The 15,507-nt window shown below is 57.1% G+C and overlaps 1 protein-coding gene across 1 annotated transcript; it reads right to left on the bottom strand.

Moving 5' to 3' along the window:
• Positions 1-435: 435 nt before the first annotated feature.
• Positions 436-4,097, bottom strand: AP5B1 (adaptor related protein complex 5 subunit beta 1). The gene is made up of 2 exons (XM_044448715.1): positions 3,917-4,097; positions 436-3,108 (listed from the first exon to the last, which is right to left on the bottom strand). Exons 1-2 carry the CDS (start codon positions 4,067-4,069, stop codon positions 538-540), a joined length of 2,724 nt encoding a protein of 907 aa, XP_044304650.1. The 5' UTR covers positions 4,070-4,097; the 3' UTR covers positions 436-537.
• Between the last annotated feature and the right edge of the window lie 11,410 nt (positions 4,098-15,507).

Below are 15,507 nucleotides of genomic sequence, written 5' to 3' on the forward strand. Positions count from 1 at the left end.
CATAAAGCTCTTTGGATGCCTTCGGCCCAGTCGCTGACTCGTGCCCTAACCTACCTTACAGGGTGGTTGTGATAATAAAACAGAGGATTATTAGGCCAGGCACCTTGGGCTGTGTGGGAGGATTAAGAGTGGGATATAAATATTAATATAGCATCAAGACGAAGTGCCCTTTGAAAGGCGTTTACACTGGTGGCTGTATCTGCATCTCGGGCTAGCAAATTCCATAGTTATCCATGTGCCGACCGAGGAAGTCCTTTCTTAGAGCTTCAGGATGACCTTCCTGCGTATTCGTCTTATACCCTTTTCCCACAGCGTCCATCTTCAGTTTTCCCCCTTCCTACACACAAATCGCGATCTTTTCCACAACGCTGGACTGAAGACCCCTTCCCCAAACCTCTCCTTCCACTACCTGACTCGCTTCTCAAGAAATCCTGCTCTGCATCATTAGGGTTTATTTCACTGTGATGAAGGAACTGACAGAGAGTAAAGCGTGAGCCACGGCGGGCCCAGCGGCCTCCTCGCTTCCTCTTTCCACCTTCACCTCGGCTTCACCAGGCTCTGCAAGTAGCAGTTGAGGGAAGGCAACAGCTTCCAGTTGTCCGTACGGATGGACACCCGGGCCGCGTCCTCCACGCTCTGCACCCTGAGCAGAATGTGGTACCGGGGAGGCAGGGCCACCCCGATCTTGTAGGAGTTGGCCTGCTCGGCCACAATGTACCTGGCGAAGTGATCGCGCACCAGGGCCCCCAGTGCCGGCAGCGGCACCGGCCAGATGGCCAAGCTCTCGGCACACGTTTCACGGCTGTCTGGGCAGAGGCGGTCCCAGAGTGCCTCGAACAGGCAGCAGTGCTTCTCCGGGGGCCAGGCAGGCACTGCGAGGGGCATGAAGAGGTCAGGGAAGGCAACCTCCACGGGCTCCAGCTGGCTGTAGTGGGTGAGTCCCTCCTGGGTGGTGTACAGGGCGGAAACGTCCACCCGTGTCGGGTACGGGCAGCAGGGCTCCAGCGTCAGCGTCAGCGCCTGTGGGGGGTGGTGTGCCGAGAGGCAGGGCACGCACACCTCCGGCACGGGCTCGTAGTGCCGGTCGGAGCACGTGAAGCGGAGCACCACGCACAGCAGGAGGGCGTGGGGGTGCGTGGGGGGGCCGGTGTGGACCAGCTGGTACCTCAGGCTGAGCCGCGAGGGGGAGCGGGTCTCCAAGAGCCAGTGGCAGTGGTCCTCGACCTCCTGGGAGGGGGGGCAGGCGGCCGGCTCGCTGCCACCGGCCTCCACCCGCTGCAGCCTCAGGGGCGCGCGCTCGGCCGGGTGCACCGTCAGCGCGGCGACGAAGCTCTCGCTGTCGGCCACGATCGACGCGGAGAGCGTCCGAGCCTTAACGGGGCCCTCCGCAGCCAGGATGGCGCTCAGCTTCTCGTCGGACAGGCTGGCCAGCAGGGTGTAGTAGAAGCGAGCCCGGTCCTGGACGTCCACGTCCGCGTGGCTGAGGGAGACTGCCTGCAGGAGGTCGGCCAGCCGGGCCGGGGCAGGCAGCGGGCGCAGCTGCATGAGGTTGCGGCACACACTGAGCAGGAGCTGCCCCGAGCGCCAGTCCCCAAGCCGACCGGAGGCGACCAGGTGGCTCAGGAAGCCCAGGGTGCCTCCTTGCGGGAGGTCCTTCTCCTTCGCCAGCCGGGCCAGGAGCTTCAGGTGCCAAGGGAGGTGCTCCTCGCGCAAGGGGACGCTCGCCACGAGCTTCTGCAAGGAGCGGGCGAGCGAGCAGGCCCAGCCAGCCTCTTCCAGGGTGCCCCGCACCTCGTCCAGCAGGTTGATCACGTACGGGGCCAGGACACAGTTCCGGCGATAGAGGTCCAGCAAGCACTGGCTCAGTTCCTCCATGGGCTGCGCCCGGGAGCCGAAGTACCGGGCGAAAAGGTAGAGCGCCTGGAAGAAAAGCCGGGTGGCCTCCGGCCCCCCTCCCCTGGCCACGAGCCCCCCGAGGGCCAGCACGTGCTCCAGGAGGTAGCTCGCCCCCTGCTCGGCCGCAGGGCCCTCGCTCTCCACACACACCAGGCACATCAGGTTCAGCCGGGCCAAGACGGTGCCCTGGTCCTGGAAGAGGCCCGGGAACAGCCCCGACGCGGTGCGTGGCGTGAGCAGGACCGGCAGCCCCTCGTCGGCCCCCGAGCCCAGCGGCCGGTTCTCGGGGAAGTGCAGGAGGCAGTCCAGGTGGAAGAGGCTGACTGGGGCGGGCAGCGCTGGGTGCTGGGCCAGCCCCACCAGGCGGCGCAGCAGGAACGCCTCGTCCTCGGCGGTGAACAGGCTGTCGGTGAAGAGGGCCTTGAGCTGCAGGATGCTGTGCTGCAGGCAGGCGTCGGCCGCGCCGAAGAGGCGCACCAGCTGGGCCTTGAAGATGGCGGGCGACTGGGTGCGCACCACGCCGACCACCTGGGCCAGCTGCCCCAGCACGTGGCTCTGGGCGGCCGGCGAGAGCAGGTAGGAGCTCTCCAGCAGGGCCGAAACCACCGCCTTCAGCTCCTTGAGGTCGCCGGGCGAGGGCAGCAGGGCCAGCTGGTCGACGGCTGCGGCCGAGACGCCGGCCCACTCCCGGGTGGCCTCCCACTTCAGCCCGCCGCTGCCCGCCAGGACCTGCCCGAGGCTGCCCTGGCCGCCCCGGGCCAGCAGCAGGACGGCGTGGCGGAGGGCCAGGCTGTACAGCAGCGTGTAGCCCTGGTGGGCGGGCGAGAGCTCCTGCCGCTGCAGCGAGCGCAGCACCTCCAGGCGCTGAGAGAGCAGGCCGGGGTAGCAGCTCTCCAGCTCCCGCAGGCACTCGCAGGCGGCCGCCCGGACGGGCCGCTCCGCGGGGCCCCCTTGGCGGTCGTTGAGGTCGGAAGCCAGGAGCAGCAGCTGGGAGAGGTACTCGCCGGCGGCCTGGCAGTCCTCACCGAAGGCGTCCGTGGCCACCAGCACCGTCCCCGCGGCGAAGAGGAGATGGCAGCGCAAGGGGGCGTGCCTGGGGAGGGGACCCAGGTGGGCGAAGAGGGACAGGAAGGCCGACGCAGCTTCTTGCCCGGCCTTGGCATCTGGGCACAGCTGGGTGGGGTATTCCAGGAACAGTGACAGCACGGAGACCTGCGAAGAAGCGAGCGAGGCCTTGTCAGGGAGGAGCCGCCGGAAGTGGGCAGGCGACGCCCCGGAGACCTTATGGGGCCCCCCTCTTCTGCCCGTGCGTGGCTGGCCAGACACTCCAACCGGGCACGGCTGTCCTCTCGACGGTGCCGCATCTGCTCGTGAATGGATCTGCAGCGACCCCCCCAAGAATCTCTTCTCCCCCCAGCACCCTCCTCGCTTTGTACGCCGCCCGATGCCGAGACTGGCAACCTTTCGAAGCCCGCTTTGAACCAATGGGCCTTCGGTCTGATCCGGCAGGGCCTTTCTTACATTCTTACGCTTTGGGAAAGCTTTGGCACCAAAAGCAGGCATTTCTTGAACAAATAAACAAACAGGGGAAGCCGTGGGGGTGCAGAATTTTCTATGGAGTTCTGCATAAACAAAATGCAATCCCGGGCACGTTTAGCGGGGGGAAAGTCATACAACTGCTACAAAAGCCCCGGCTGGCTGGGAATCCCTTGAATCCCATGATTCCCGGAGCGTTTTCGCTTCCTGACCAGGTGAAGGATTGTGCCCCGAGGCAATTTAGCTTCCGTAGAGGGCCTACTGACCCATATCGTGCTCCAGGAGGAGGCTTCTACGGAAACCGCTCTGCAAGTCTCCTCTGAGAACGACTTCAGTGGATTAAGAACAAGCTCCCAGCACCCCATCTCTCCCGGAGGGCCAACAGTCTGAAGAAGGCCAGCTGGCGCTTTGTTCCGGGCCCACCCCTCTCCAGCCCCTGCGGACCATCCCAGGCTCTTGTTCCGGATGGACCGGAGGGCCCTACCTTGATCTGCTCTCCCAGCTTCTCGCTGCGTAGTTCCTGCAGCAGCTCAGCTGCAAAGACGTCCCCGGCTCCGTGGGATAAGAGGAAAGCCCTGGGACACGCACGGAAGGAGGCGAGGGTGCCGGCCCAGCTCTCTCTGCTCCTCGACCCCATGGTGACCGCTGGGAAACAGACAGAAGAGGGAAAACGTGTGCCGGTGTGGTGCAGCGGTTAAGGCTGGGACTCAGGCGGCCTGGGTCTTGGTCCCCACTCAACCATGGGGCCAACTGGGTGACTCTGGGCCAGTCACACTCTCGGCCCAGCCTAGCCTACCTTACAGGGCTGTTGTTGAGAGGGTAAGACTGAGAGGAGGAGAATTATGTAAGCTGCCTAGAATTCTTTCAAAAGGAAGAAAGGGGGATATCGATATAATAAATAAAAATGCTGTTTCTGAGTTTCCACCTTCCCACTTCTGTAGCAATCCTTGCTCTGGTGGTTTGAAGTTATTTTCATCTTGGCCTACTTCATTCACCCCATAGTCATGAGGCCCAGAGAGGCCCAAAACAGGTAACACCTGTTGCCAAAGATCTCCCGACCTGAATTTAATTTGGACACTACAGTCCTCATGCTCTAAATGGATTTTGCTGCCTTTCTTTTTCTTTCCCAGAGTCCTCAAAATGTATGGCAACATTTCGAAATTACAGTAGCCCAAATATTTCTAAAATATGGCAGCTCAAAATAGGTTCAACTTGACCTTCAAAACATCAGGCAGAAATATTTTAAAAACATTTAGATTACTAAAGGAGCAAGCCTACGCTTGTTTGAAGACAATGGAAAGGCTGCCAGGCCCTTTTCTCTGTCTAAACACACACAAGATTGTCTCCTAAAATATTATTTTAAAACTTAGTAATTTTTTTTTAGAAAGAAACATATATTGAAAACAAAGCAAAGCAAAACGAAACTGGGATTATTCTTTGTAGCTGCATTCCACATGGGATGATCCACTCAGATATTGTCTATTTGTGTATCTCCATTAGACCATCACAAAACAAACATTTAAGTCTAAACATTTAGCATTTCAGATACTAGCTATCAATAAGCTTTAGCATAACATTAGTGCAAGCCCAGATCACGTGGGATAAACTTAAAATTTTGGCCGTCCCCAAGGGTCCCACGACTACCTAACATGGAGCAATGATACCCCCTTGAAGTTGTGCTCCTTGTGCGATTTCGGGTTCTCCGGTGTGCAGAGGGGCTGGGGTCTCCCTCCGAGGAAGGAACCCACCCACCAGGCAGTCCTCTGCTTCTGGGGGCACACGAAATCCCAGGTGTTTCGTACCTGGGGCGCCCACACACGCGAGCCACTCCTACGGAGGCGCTGGCGGCGAGCGTGTGGGGCCCTGCAGCCTAGAGGCACCCACCCTCTAAATATTTAGGTACTCCCTACGTGTGGGGGACTACAGTTCCCACAATCCTCGCCCCTGGCTCGTGCGTGCTCGGGGGGGGGGGTGCTGGCGGCGCCGAACACCTGGGAGGCGCAGACTGGGGCGGCGGGGGGTCCTCCGGGGCGGGATCGGGGCTTGTGCAAGCGCGGCGAGGGCGCACACGGGGCGTCTGGGGGGGGGCGCTCTGGGGCGGCGGAGAAGGCGAAGGAGCCACGCACCCCCCCCCCCCGCGTGCAGCCTCGCCCCACAAGTGCCGGGCCTCCCTCTCTCCCGCGGCGGAGCACGTACCTCGGCGCCCGCCCCTCCCCGGCGGCGGCGGCGGCTGCGGCCCGGGCGCGGCGGCGCTTCCGACTTCCCTTCGCGGCGATGCCGCCGGCCGCCGCCAGGGGGCGAGCGAGCGGCGCTGCCGCGGTGCACCTGGGCGCAGGTAGCGGCGGCGGCTTCGGGGGGCGCGTGGGCGGCGAAAGCCCCCCCCCCAAAAAAAAGAGAGATCCCGGGGCGCAGGACTGCCCGGAGCCATGGCCCCGGAGGCTCTCCTCTTTAATCGATCCCCGCCCGTGCAGGAACTCAAGATTGCAACTTCGACCGTGCTCCGGGGTTGCGATTAAATTACCTCTCAAGACGAACATTTCGGGCGCCGGTGTATGCTTGGGCGAATATACAGCAAAGGGATGTCTGCCCTTTGCACATGCTCCAAGGCCAGCGTAGAAGTGTGATTACTTATGTGTATTCGTGCTGTAAAGTATTAAGCAAAAGAGAAAGTTAATAAAACCACGAAGTACTAAAGATGAAATAAATGAGAAGGGTGCTTATGAATATTTAGGGCCCCTATGTGTGCCTAGAAAAAGGCTCAGGAAAAGGACACGCGCACTTTGCACATGCTCCGAGACAGGCACTTAAGTATTACTGAATACAGATATTTAGCGTACCTATACGTGTTTAGACCAAACACCCACACCGAGTTCTGGCATAGCCCAGCCAAGATGGCCAGTTGTGGCAGGCTGGGAGTTGTAGGCCTTTTTCCTGTCTAAACTTGCATAAGATTGCATCCTTAATTAATATTCTTCTTGGCGCTTAATATAATCCACTTTAGCACTATTATAATTATAATTATATCTCACCCTTTTTTCTGTCAAGGAAACTCAAGGCGGCTTCCATAATTCTCCTCTCAGTCTTACCCTTTTAAAATTTGATCCAGATTTAATTATTTCTTGTTTTCATTGCACAAAAAGCTGTTTGGCTTCCAGTAACGTACGCATTTTCTTCTTTTGATCATGTTTATTTGTATTGCAATGAGTGCTCGTTGAGTGGTGGAGTGACCCAAAATGATTTCAAATCAATTTAAAAAATTGCAATCTACATCAATTAAAAGCAAAATAAAAGTGACCAATGTCACTTCACTGGTCTTTCAAAGGAGAGGAGGGAAAGCATGTCCAGACTTCCTGGGAGGACGTGTTTTGGAATAGCGGGGCCTTCTCGAAAAAGGCCCCGCAAATTAGATGATTACTTCTCTGGAGGCAATCTCTGTGGCTCAGATGATACAGGACAACAGAAAGGAAGCTGTGGCCCTGCTAATGGGATTCAGCTTCCATTAGCCCCAGCCAGCAGGGCTAATGGTCAGGGATGATTGGATAGGTAGTCCAGCCAGCAACGTCTGGAGTGGTGCAGGTTTTCCTGCCCATGCTGCAGGGCCTTACAAGGTAAAACACCTTGAACTAGAACACAGGAAACAAACCTTGTCATTTTCCCCAAGCAAGAATGCAGTCTCTGCCCCGAGGGGCTTCCAGTCAACATTTTTCCACCACAGGGGTGAAATAAGAGCAGGGAGGAAGGGAGGGCCAAGGGTGTTGGCTTTGGGGCTGCGGGAAAATGCACTGAAGGGCCCCCCTCAAAGAATCCAGGGAACGTGCCTCTGAACCCGTGCCGAATGCCTGGTCTTGGGCCCAGGCCATGCCAGAAGCCTTAAGCAACCTGTCTGGAAGAAGCGCTTTCCCTGGTACCTGCTCATGCTCCTCTTGTGGGGGCGGGGGGGCAAGGTAAACGGTTTCGTGAACTGTTACTCAGGTCTTAGCCAACGAAACTTGGGCAAGTCTGCTCTCGCACCCTGGCCCGGGCGTAGCTGGGATTCGGCTCCTCCGTTAGGTGTGCAGATCTTATCTGGGGACCCAAGCCAGTCTCCCCAGAGTAGCTTTCGGGTCAGAACTGGGGAACGCGTGGCCTCTTTCCATACAAAACCGGTTTCCACGCCAACCTGCCAGGAAAAGGTGCATGTGGTTAAAAGCCAGTCTCGCTTGCGACATTTGGTAGGTTACTTGTGTGGGACGGGGGAACGAGAAGAAAAGGGGGAACAGATCTAGGCTGGTTCCCCCACCCTAGCAGTGATCTTGTTATGTTAATGCATTGGTTTAAGTATTCATTAATTGTTTTAATTATGACGTTTCCATCCTGCCTTTTTCCCTTTTGCAAGACTTGGCCTTCTTCATTTTATTCTCAGGCCAACCCTGCGAGGTAGGCCAGGCCAGGAGTCAGCAGCCGCCCAAGGCCTCCCAGTGGGCTGCGTGGCTGGGCGAGCACCAGCACCCGGGCCTCTCGACTTCGGGTCCAAGCCCAACAGCACACCAGCTCCCTTAAAGAAAAATGCCTCCGCAGAAACCCTTTCTCGCTGCTGCAGCTCCTTTTCAGCAAGAGAGCCTCTGACCGTGTGCAGAGTTTCAGTCATTTGGGGTGGAGAATCTCCTGGGCTTAGTGTGGCCACTAAGTCACGGATTAAATCTACTCCCATTCCTGCCCCCCCCCCCCACTTCAGAAATGCCACTTAGCTCAGCCGTCTGTGACTGAAGTGGGGCTTGGCGCATGCTCAGAGGGCGGAGAATGGTTCTCAGAAGCAAGCTTTCCCCGGTATACATCTGTGGGCTGAACAGCAGAGGGGATCCGGCCGGGAAAGACCCGCTGAGCATCTGAACGCTTTGGGGCCCGCCCCACGCCCCCTCACTTCGGCTTCCACGCAGCTGCTCCTGGCGGCTGGTGCCCTGGCCTGTTCCTAAAAGTCGCCCCTCCCTGCCTTTGGGATTCAGCCGCAGGCAAGGGCAAGAACACATTTCGAGGCCTGGGCATCAAAACAACCCCATCTGGGGATCAGCTGGGATGGAAGGCAGGGGCCGCCCGGGCGGGGGGCGAGCGGAGATGCCTGCGGAGGAGCCTCTGGCGGCGGCATCAAACATGCAGGGAAAGGCCTGAGCGCCGCTCCCTGGCACATACGCACAGCCTCTGGCCACGCTCCAAAACGCGCCTCTGTGTGGGCTCAGGACGGCGCCCAGCCGATCCCGGGGCAGAGTCTTCCTTTGGCTGAAAACATGGCGGGGGTGAACCGCGTGCCTTCACGGGACCCCCGAAAGCGCGCCAGCCCTTTGAGTCAAAAACCATCCCCAGGGACACTCACTGCTCTCGGGTTTTCTCTGTTCTTTTTAAGGATCGGTGTCCAAGGCACTGGTTTTGACTTTTGAAGCATGAAATGGTTTGGGATTGTGCTCTCTGTAGGTCTCTCTGCCCCTAAGCTCGGTTCGTTGGTCCACGAGCTGGAGCCATTCAGGTGTTAGATTGGAGGGAGGGCTTTCCTGGTGTTGGCACCACAGCTGGAGAACTCACCCCCTAGCCCCCCAGGCAGATATGGACAGCTCGGTCACTGCTGGCGTTGTGGGCAGGGGATGGACGGACCCTAAGTGCACCTGCCAGCCTGCGTTTGGGTCTTAAAAATCATTAGCTGTTGCGTGTGGTCAGCTGTCATTTCTGCATCAGTGGGGCAGAGGTTACGAGTGCAGGGCTGTGACTCAGGCGATCCGGGTTCAAGTCCCTGCTCAGCCATGGAGCCAGCTGGGTGCCTTTGGGCCTGTCACAGACTCTTGGCCCAGCCTCCCTCACAAGGGTGTTGTGGTGAGGGTATGATTGAGAAAGACAGGAGGAGAATCACGTGAGCTGCCTCGCAAGGAACAAAAGGCGAGGTGCAAATACAATCAGTCCAAGGGTGGCAATTTCTTGGTGCCTTCTAGATGGCTTGGACTCCAGCTCCCATCATCCAGGGTGCAGAGACCTGCCTCAGGCCCAAGAACACACTGCAAAAGGAAACCCAGCCCGGGTTTCCGAGGATCCCAACAGGTCTCTGCATCTGCTGATGCAGAGATCGCCTTCCCTTGGCCTGTTTTGCAGCCAGCGATTCGATTCCCCTGTGCCTCGGTTTCTCCCCTGCTGAGCAAAGCTGATGATAGTCTTGTCCCCCAAGGAGCAGGCGGGCGGTTCCACTAGTGAATGCCGGTGAGGCAACTCCAGCAAAAGGCAGCCAAGGAACTCCAGGCTGTTATTAAATTAATATTAACTGGGACGTGATCGCTACGGGTCACATGCCTGGACTGCCTCCGCGGCGGCTTCAGCCCTGCAGCGCTTTCAGCCGGAGCCTGGGCAGAGCCTTCAAGGGACGCGGTCCCCGTTTGCCCATGAAGAGGTGGCCAGCCGCAAACCTGCAGCCGGGAAACTGAGGCGCTCCAAGCCACCTTGCTCGGAGCAAGGAACGCACCCCCTGCAGTGCAGGCCGGGGAGGCGGAAGAGGCGCCAGCCGCCTGGGACATTTTCTGTTGCTGCTCTGCTCTTGCCTCAGTTTCTCCCCTTTGGGTCTCTCGTCTTTCCTTGCTCTCCCTTGTCTTCCCGCCTCTTGTTCCATCTCTTTGCTTACCAGAAAAGGGCTAGGTAGAAAAGCCAGATCCGCCTTTCTGAGTCTTAAGTCAGAGTTGTCCCTTCCCGCTACCTCTAGGGAAGCCTACTCAGCCCCCCCCCCTCAAACCAGATTAGATTAAGCACTCCTGGCCCCCATCAACACCAGATAAGGATGGATGTGGCCTTTGTTCAGGCTAATCTCTTTCCATGTGGGCCATTGTCTCTTTTCCCCATTGTATGCAGTTTGTATGCCTCTGTAGGATGGAGTTTGCATACATTAAACATCATAAATACTTTTCTTGGGAGAATAAAACTGGCTCGGGGCCTGTCCACCATCCACATTTTCTCTTCTAACCCCTAGACCTTGCTGCTTCTCCAAACCCCCCAAACAACACAACTCTTCAACCCTCTGCTTGGAAAGTTTTGCTAATTTAGTGGGGGACTCTGGCCATCCCGGTTCCAGGGGGCTTTGTCCGATCCATGCTGATCTTCTTCTCCTAACCACTAGACACTACTTCACCCCTAATTCCCCCCAGACAACCCACCCCCTAAAAGCACAGCCTCTCAGCAAGAAAACGTTTGGGAAAGCGCTTTAAAAGAATTAGAACCTTGCTAACTTGAGGGGGGGGCTGGTTCCCTGGGCTCTGCCCCCCTCATCTACTGGACACCGATCTACTCCATCCACATCCTTTCCCTCCCCAACCACTAGTCCCTACTCTTTCTCCCCACAAAAAAAAAAAAAAAACCCCTTGGAAAAGGACTCAGAAACTCTGCATCAAAATAAAAAAATTAAAGAAAGGCGTTCTTCTAATTTCTTGGGGCCCTAAGCCCAACCTGGCCCATCTGGAAGAGAGGCCCTGCCTTAGCCCGTCCAGATTCTTCCCCTTTCTTCTAACCACTAGTCACTACTTCCTTGCCAAAAAAAAAAAAAAACCCCACAGCCCTTGGAAGAGGACTCCAAGCTTGGTGATTCAGGGGAAGGAGCTGCCAGGATGCCCACTATGTAACATGCCGTGTCATTCCAGTTAGATTTTCCCTCTCCCTCCTCCTCCTCCTCCTTCACCTCCTGGTATTTAGAGGAACCTGCTTGGCTGGAACGGCAGCCGGTCCCTTTGGGCGTGAGCAGCGTCTGCGTAGCCACTCTGGCTTTCCTGCTGACAGGCCGCATTTGGGGGTGTGGGGTGAGCGCAGGGTGTGGCTCCGAGCCACCGTCAAGGCGCAGTCCTCGCCACGCCAGCTTTTCCAGGCCACCACCCAGCGACTGCGCCGCCCCGGAAATTTTACGGCTCCCTCTAGCCATTCTCGGGCCGGCGTCAGTGTCCCCCTCTAAAATCAGGGGCAGGCAGGTGGCGACCCTCTGGGTCACGACCCCCTTGCATTACAGATCCCATCATTCCAGGCCATGTCCACCAAGCTCTAGAAGGCTGGGGTGTGCCCCACCCCTGTAGCTAAATTTCAGTGGGGGGAGTGTCCTATTTATGTATCTAGGCAAAGCCGTTTGAGCCCGGCTTTTAGCTTGCCAAGAGAAGGGCGAAGGGAAGCCCCAGTTGCAGGCGTCGAATTGCAAAGGCACAGCATGAAAGGAAATGCTATTGGGCGGGAGGAGGAAAAAAAAAGGCAAAAAGCAAATTCAGGCATCAGATTCTTCACAGAGCAGGTCTTAACCCGCTTTGAAGAGGGCCTGCTTCATTCCTATGCTCGCTCGGGCAAGTGCTGGAAGGAAGACCCCAGACGTGGACTTTCCCCTCTTCCTTCTCTGGGCTTGGCTAGGTTAGTCGCTCTCCCCAGAGCTACATGGCAAAGTGGCTGCCATTGCCATTGTCTTTTAAATATCCCACAATGCAGCCAGTGAAGCATCCCTCCTGGGGCACTGCATTGTGGGAAATTCAACAGTGTCTAGGAGCAACTGCCCAGTGCTGGAAAATGCGTATTTTGAAAAGGGGAACCTCTACGGGCAATGAAGGCCCCAGGGTTGGGTGGGCCCCTAGGCGAGACCCCCCCCCAGTGACCCCTGCCTTTACCCTCCCTCCTCCCCATCAGTCCCAGCAGCATCCTGAGGACTGCAAGAACTGGGATCAGTCCTCAGCAGTCACCAGAACAGCTTTCTTCTGAGAGCACCCGCTGACCTGCAAAACCCCCGTTTCCTTTGGGGCAGAGGTCTCAGGGCTTGTCTCCTCCCATAGGTCCCTGCTCAAATCCACAGATCCTCTGGGACTCCCCCCTCCACCAAAGGGGGATAGAAGAGACAGGGCCTTCTCAGTCATGGCCTCCCCTTAATGAAATATCCCCTCAGGAAGCCTCATCCGGTACTTTTCCTGTTCCTTTTCCAGCTAAGGCCCTACATCTTATTCTTTTCACTTTAGATTATCTGATCTAGAGACTGCTCATTATCAGGTGGTATAAAAAGTACAATTAAGTCAAGCACAGCGTCACCAAAAGAAGGACCTGATTCAGATTTGCGTTCCCTCCTTCTTTTCCAAACAGTTGAGCTTTCTAATTAAAAAGCGGCCTGGAAACAAAAGGGAGAAACTTCAACCCCTTTTCCAAACCTCCAGATTTCCTTAATGTTGCTCCAGAGCAAGTATCACTGACTGTAACATTTCAGAACACAACAAATATGAGAAGAACCTGTTTGGATGTCTGGTTGTTGTTTTGAAGTGGGGAAGGTGTTAGTTTTGAATACGACCAAGAGAAAACTTCTCATCCCGGCTGCACCCACCATCTCCACCCCAAATCTGTAGGAAGTGGGGCATTTCCTGGTAAGTCCAGCCTGATGATCGCAAGGATTCCTGATGTGGCAGCAACCACAACATGGGAATGAAGAAAGCCGAAATGAAGAAAGCTCGGGGCCAAGCGTGGTGTGGACTTTTGTGTGGGAGGCCTGCCATCACCGTTCAGTTCTGGAATGCCACACAGATCCCTGAGCAATTTCATCCTAAGCCGCTTTCCACCGCCCCACTGCAAGGAGCGTTCTGGGGTGCTGGCGAAGGTGCAGACAAGCAACTTGCAAACCTGAAGAACGTCCACCTCTGGGTCAGGGCTCCTCCCTTTTGCAGCTCCAAGCTTGCCGGCTCAGAGACAAGGTGTCCTAGAACAAGCTTCCAAAAAGCTGGCAATGAGATGCCTTGATAAAAGAGATTTAGGGCATGATGCTCTGCGTGTTTAGACAGAAAAAGGCGCTCATCTCCCAGCATTCCTCAGCCAGATCTGCTGACTAGGAAATGCTGGGAATTCTAGCACTTTCTCCCCCTTGCTACCGAAATATGCATGGGATTGGGCCCCGATTTTGCCCAGGTGCCCGTGAGACACTGCCTTGCGCAGCTGTCTTTTCTCCTCCTCCTCCTCCTCCTCCTTGCAAGGTGGCACCTGGGTCCAGGAGAGACGGCATCTGGCCTTTTTTGATCTTCCTATTCTCGCTTGCCCAGGGAGCAAGTAAAACAGCTTCCCTTCCTCAGTGGATGGGGAATTTCAGGTAGGAGGCAATTAACCGTTCCAGGCCGCACACTTTCCCTACCAGATCTCTAGGCACGGATTGGGCCGGAGTCACCTGACACAGGGCACACCTGGCCTGCCATGCTTTTGAGGAAAGCACAGGTTGGTCAAGCGGGGGCAAGGGCCTGGGGGGGTGGCGACCGGGCTCTTCCTGCCAGGCGTCTCATCAGAAAGAGAAAGAGAAAGAGAAAGAAAGAGAAAGAGAAAGAGAAAGAGACGGGTTTTTTTTGACGGAGCGGGTGAATTCTGGGGCCTGAACTGCCCTTGTGGCAGCATCTCAGAGCGTGGCGATCGATCGGCCATATTGGCTGGGCAACCTGAGTTTTGCCCTGGATACGCTCAGGTGAAAGGGTTGCAGGCAGTGTTATGTCCACAGGCTTCCCCGCCTTTGGAAGGCACCCCGCAGCTTGCCAAAGGAATAAACCTTCCTTCAAATGGAAAACCGAAGTGGTCCCTTCGAAAGGCTGGATGGGGGCCATGTCCTCTGGTTTAAAAAAATGGCTCAAAACCGTCCAAAAGTGGGACCAGCTGCTGGGTGGAGAGACAAGCCATTTCACCTTAGTGGGGACTAGTCCAACACTGTCCGTTCTCCAGTTGCTTGCCCAGGCGAGGGGCACCTTCACAGCCCCTTCTGAAGCCAATCAGGGACCCAATGGCTCCTCCCGGAGTGAACCCCCTCAAAGAGAGAGGCAGTATGGTATAGTGGTTAGTATTGGACTGGGACTTGACAGATCCAAGTCGTAGCCTCTGCTCCACCATGGCCGACTTTGGCTCAATCTCTGACCCTCAACCTAGCCTACCTCACAGGGCTGTTGAGGGGATAAGATGGAAAAAGGGGCAGGTCATGTAACCTACCGTGTTCATAAAGGGGGGGCATTCTTAATACGATGCTTATTTCCTCAGAGGGCAGCTCCCTTTTAGCCCGTCCAATAGGAGGACCGTCCCGGGCAAAGCAGGACACCTGGCTGCCATCCCGGGCCGTTTCCCCATAGCAGGAGACACCTGCGCTTGCAGGAGCCTTCGGCTGTACGCCTGCCAGGCGGGCGGCAGGTGCTTGCTGCAGCCACATCCTGGATGCGGCCCAGGGCCGCCCACGGCCTGGCCTCCGGGGCAGCAGCCCGGCACAGCCCGTCTGCACCGCGCGGGGGGCCGGCCGAGGGACGCGACGCCACGGGGGCCCGCGTGGCCGGCTGACTCATGTGCGGGCCCAGCCCTCGCCAAGCAGAGGAACCTGAAGTACCGCAGAGGCGTGGGCAGAAGAAGGCGCCCGCTCGGCACCGCAAGGGCAGCCGCACACGCTGCTTTCCGCTCCTTTCCCTGAGGGGCAGAACCGGATTCCGGTGCGAATTCCAGAAGCGTCTGTTCAGGGCACGCCTTTGCCGGGCAGGGGGCTTGTGTGGGGCTGAAGCGGGGCAGGCAGGCAGGCAGGCAGCAGGGAGATCTCTGGCCCCCGGGACCTCAGCTCCTGTCAGCTCTGGCCACTCTTGCAGGGGCTTCTGGGAACTGAAGTCCCAAACATCTGGAGATCGACCTTCTGCTTGCCCCTGGAGTAGAGGCAGAGCTGTCCTTACAGATGTTGCTGGCCAGTGCCTTCCCAGCCAGTTATGTTGACTGGGGCTGATGGGAGTCCTAATCCAGCAACAACCGCATGGACACAGGTTCTCGTTCCCTCAGACCCGATTTATTAGGCTCAGACAACAACAACATCATCAAGGACGCTTGGTCTGCTGTGTGACCCCGGACACCCTCTATTTCTATTTCTTCCATGCTTGGAAAACCAATGCCCAATTTGCTAGAGCCTGTTATTTAGGCGAGCGTGGTGGACGTCCTAAACAAGGCACCTCTGAGGTGCGGACTAGAAACCTCGATCTCACGCCTCTAGGGGGCCCAGGATGGAGAAGGCTGCCTTAATCCCTTTCCCACATTTCTCAGACTCGCGCCATCAAATGTCCAGGGTTCTCTCCGCACCAC

This window comes from Varanus komodoensis, unplaced genomic scaffold, assembly GCF_004798865.1.
Source record: "Varanus komodoensis strain SLA01 unplaced genomic scaffold, ASM479886v1 scaffold55, whole genome shotgun sequence".
Classification (NCBI taxonomy): Eukaryota; Metazoa; Chordata; class Lepidosauria; order Squamata; family Varanidae; genus Varanus; species Varanus komodoensis.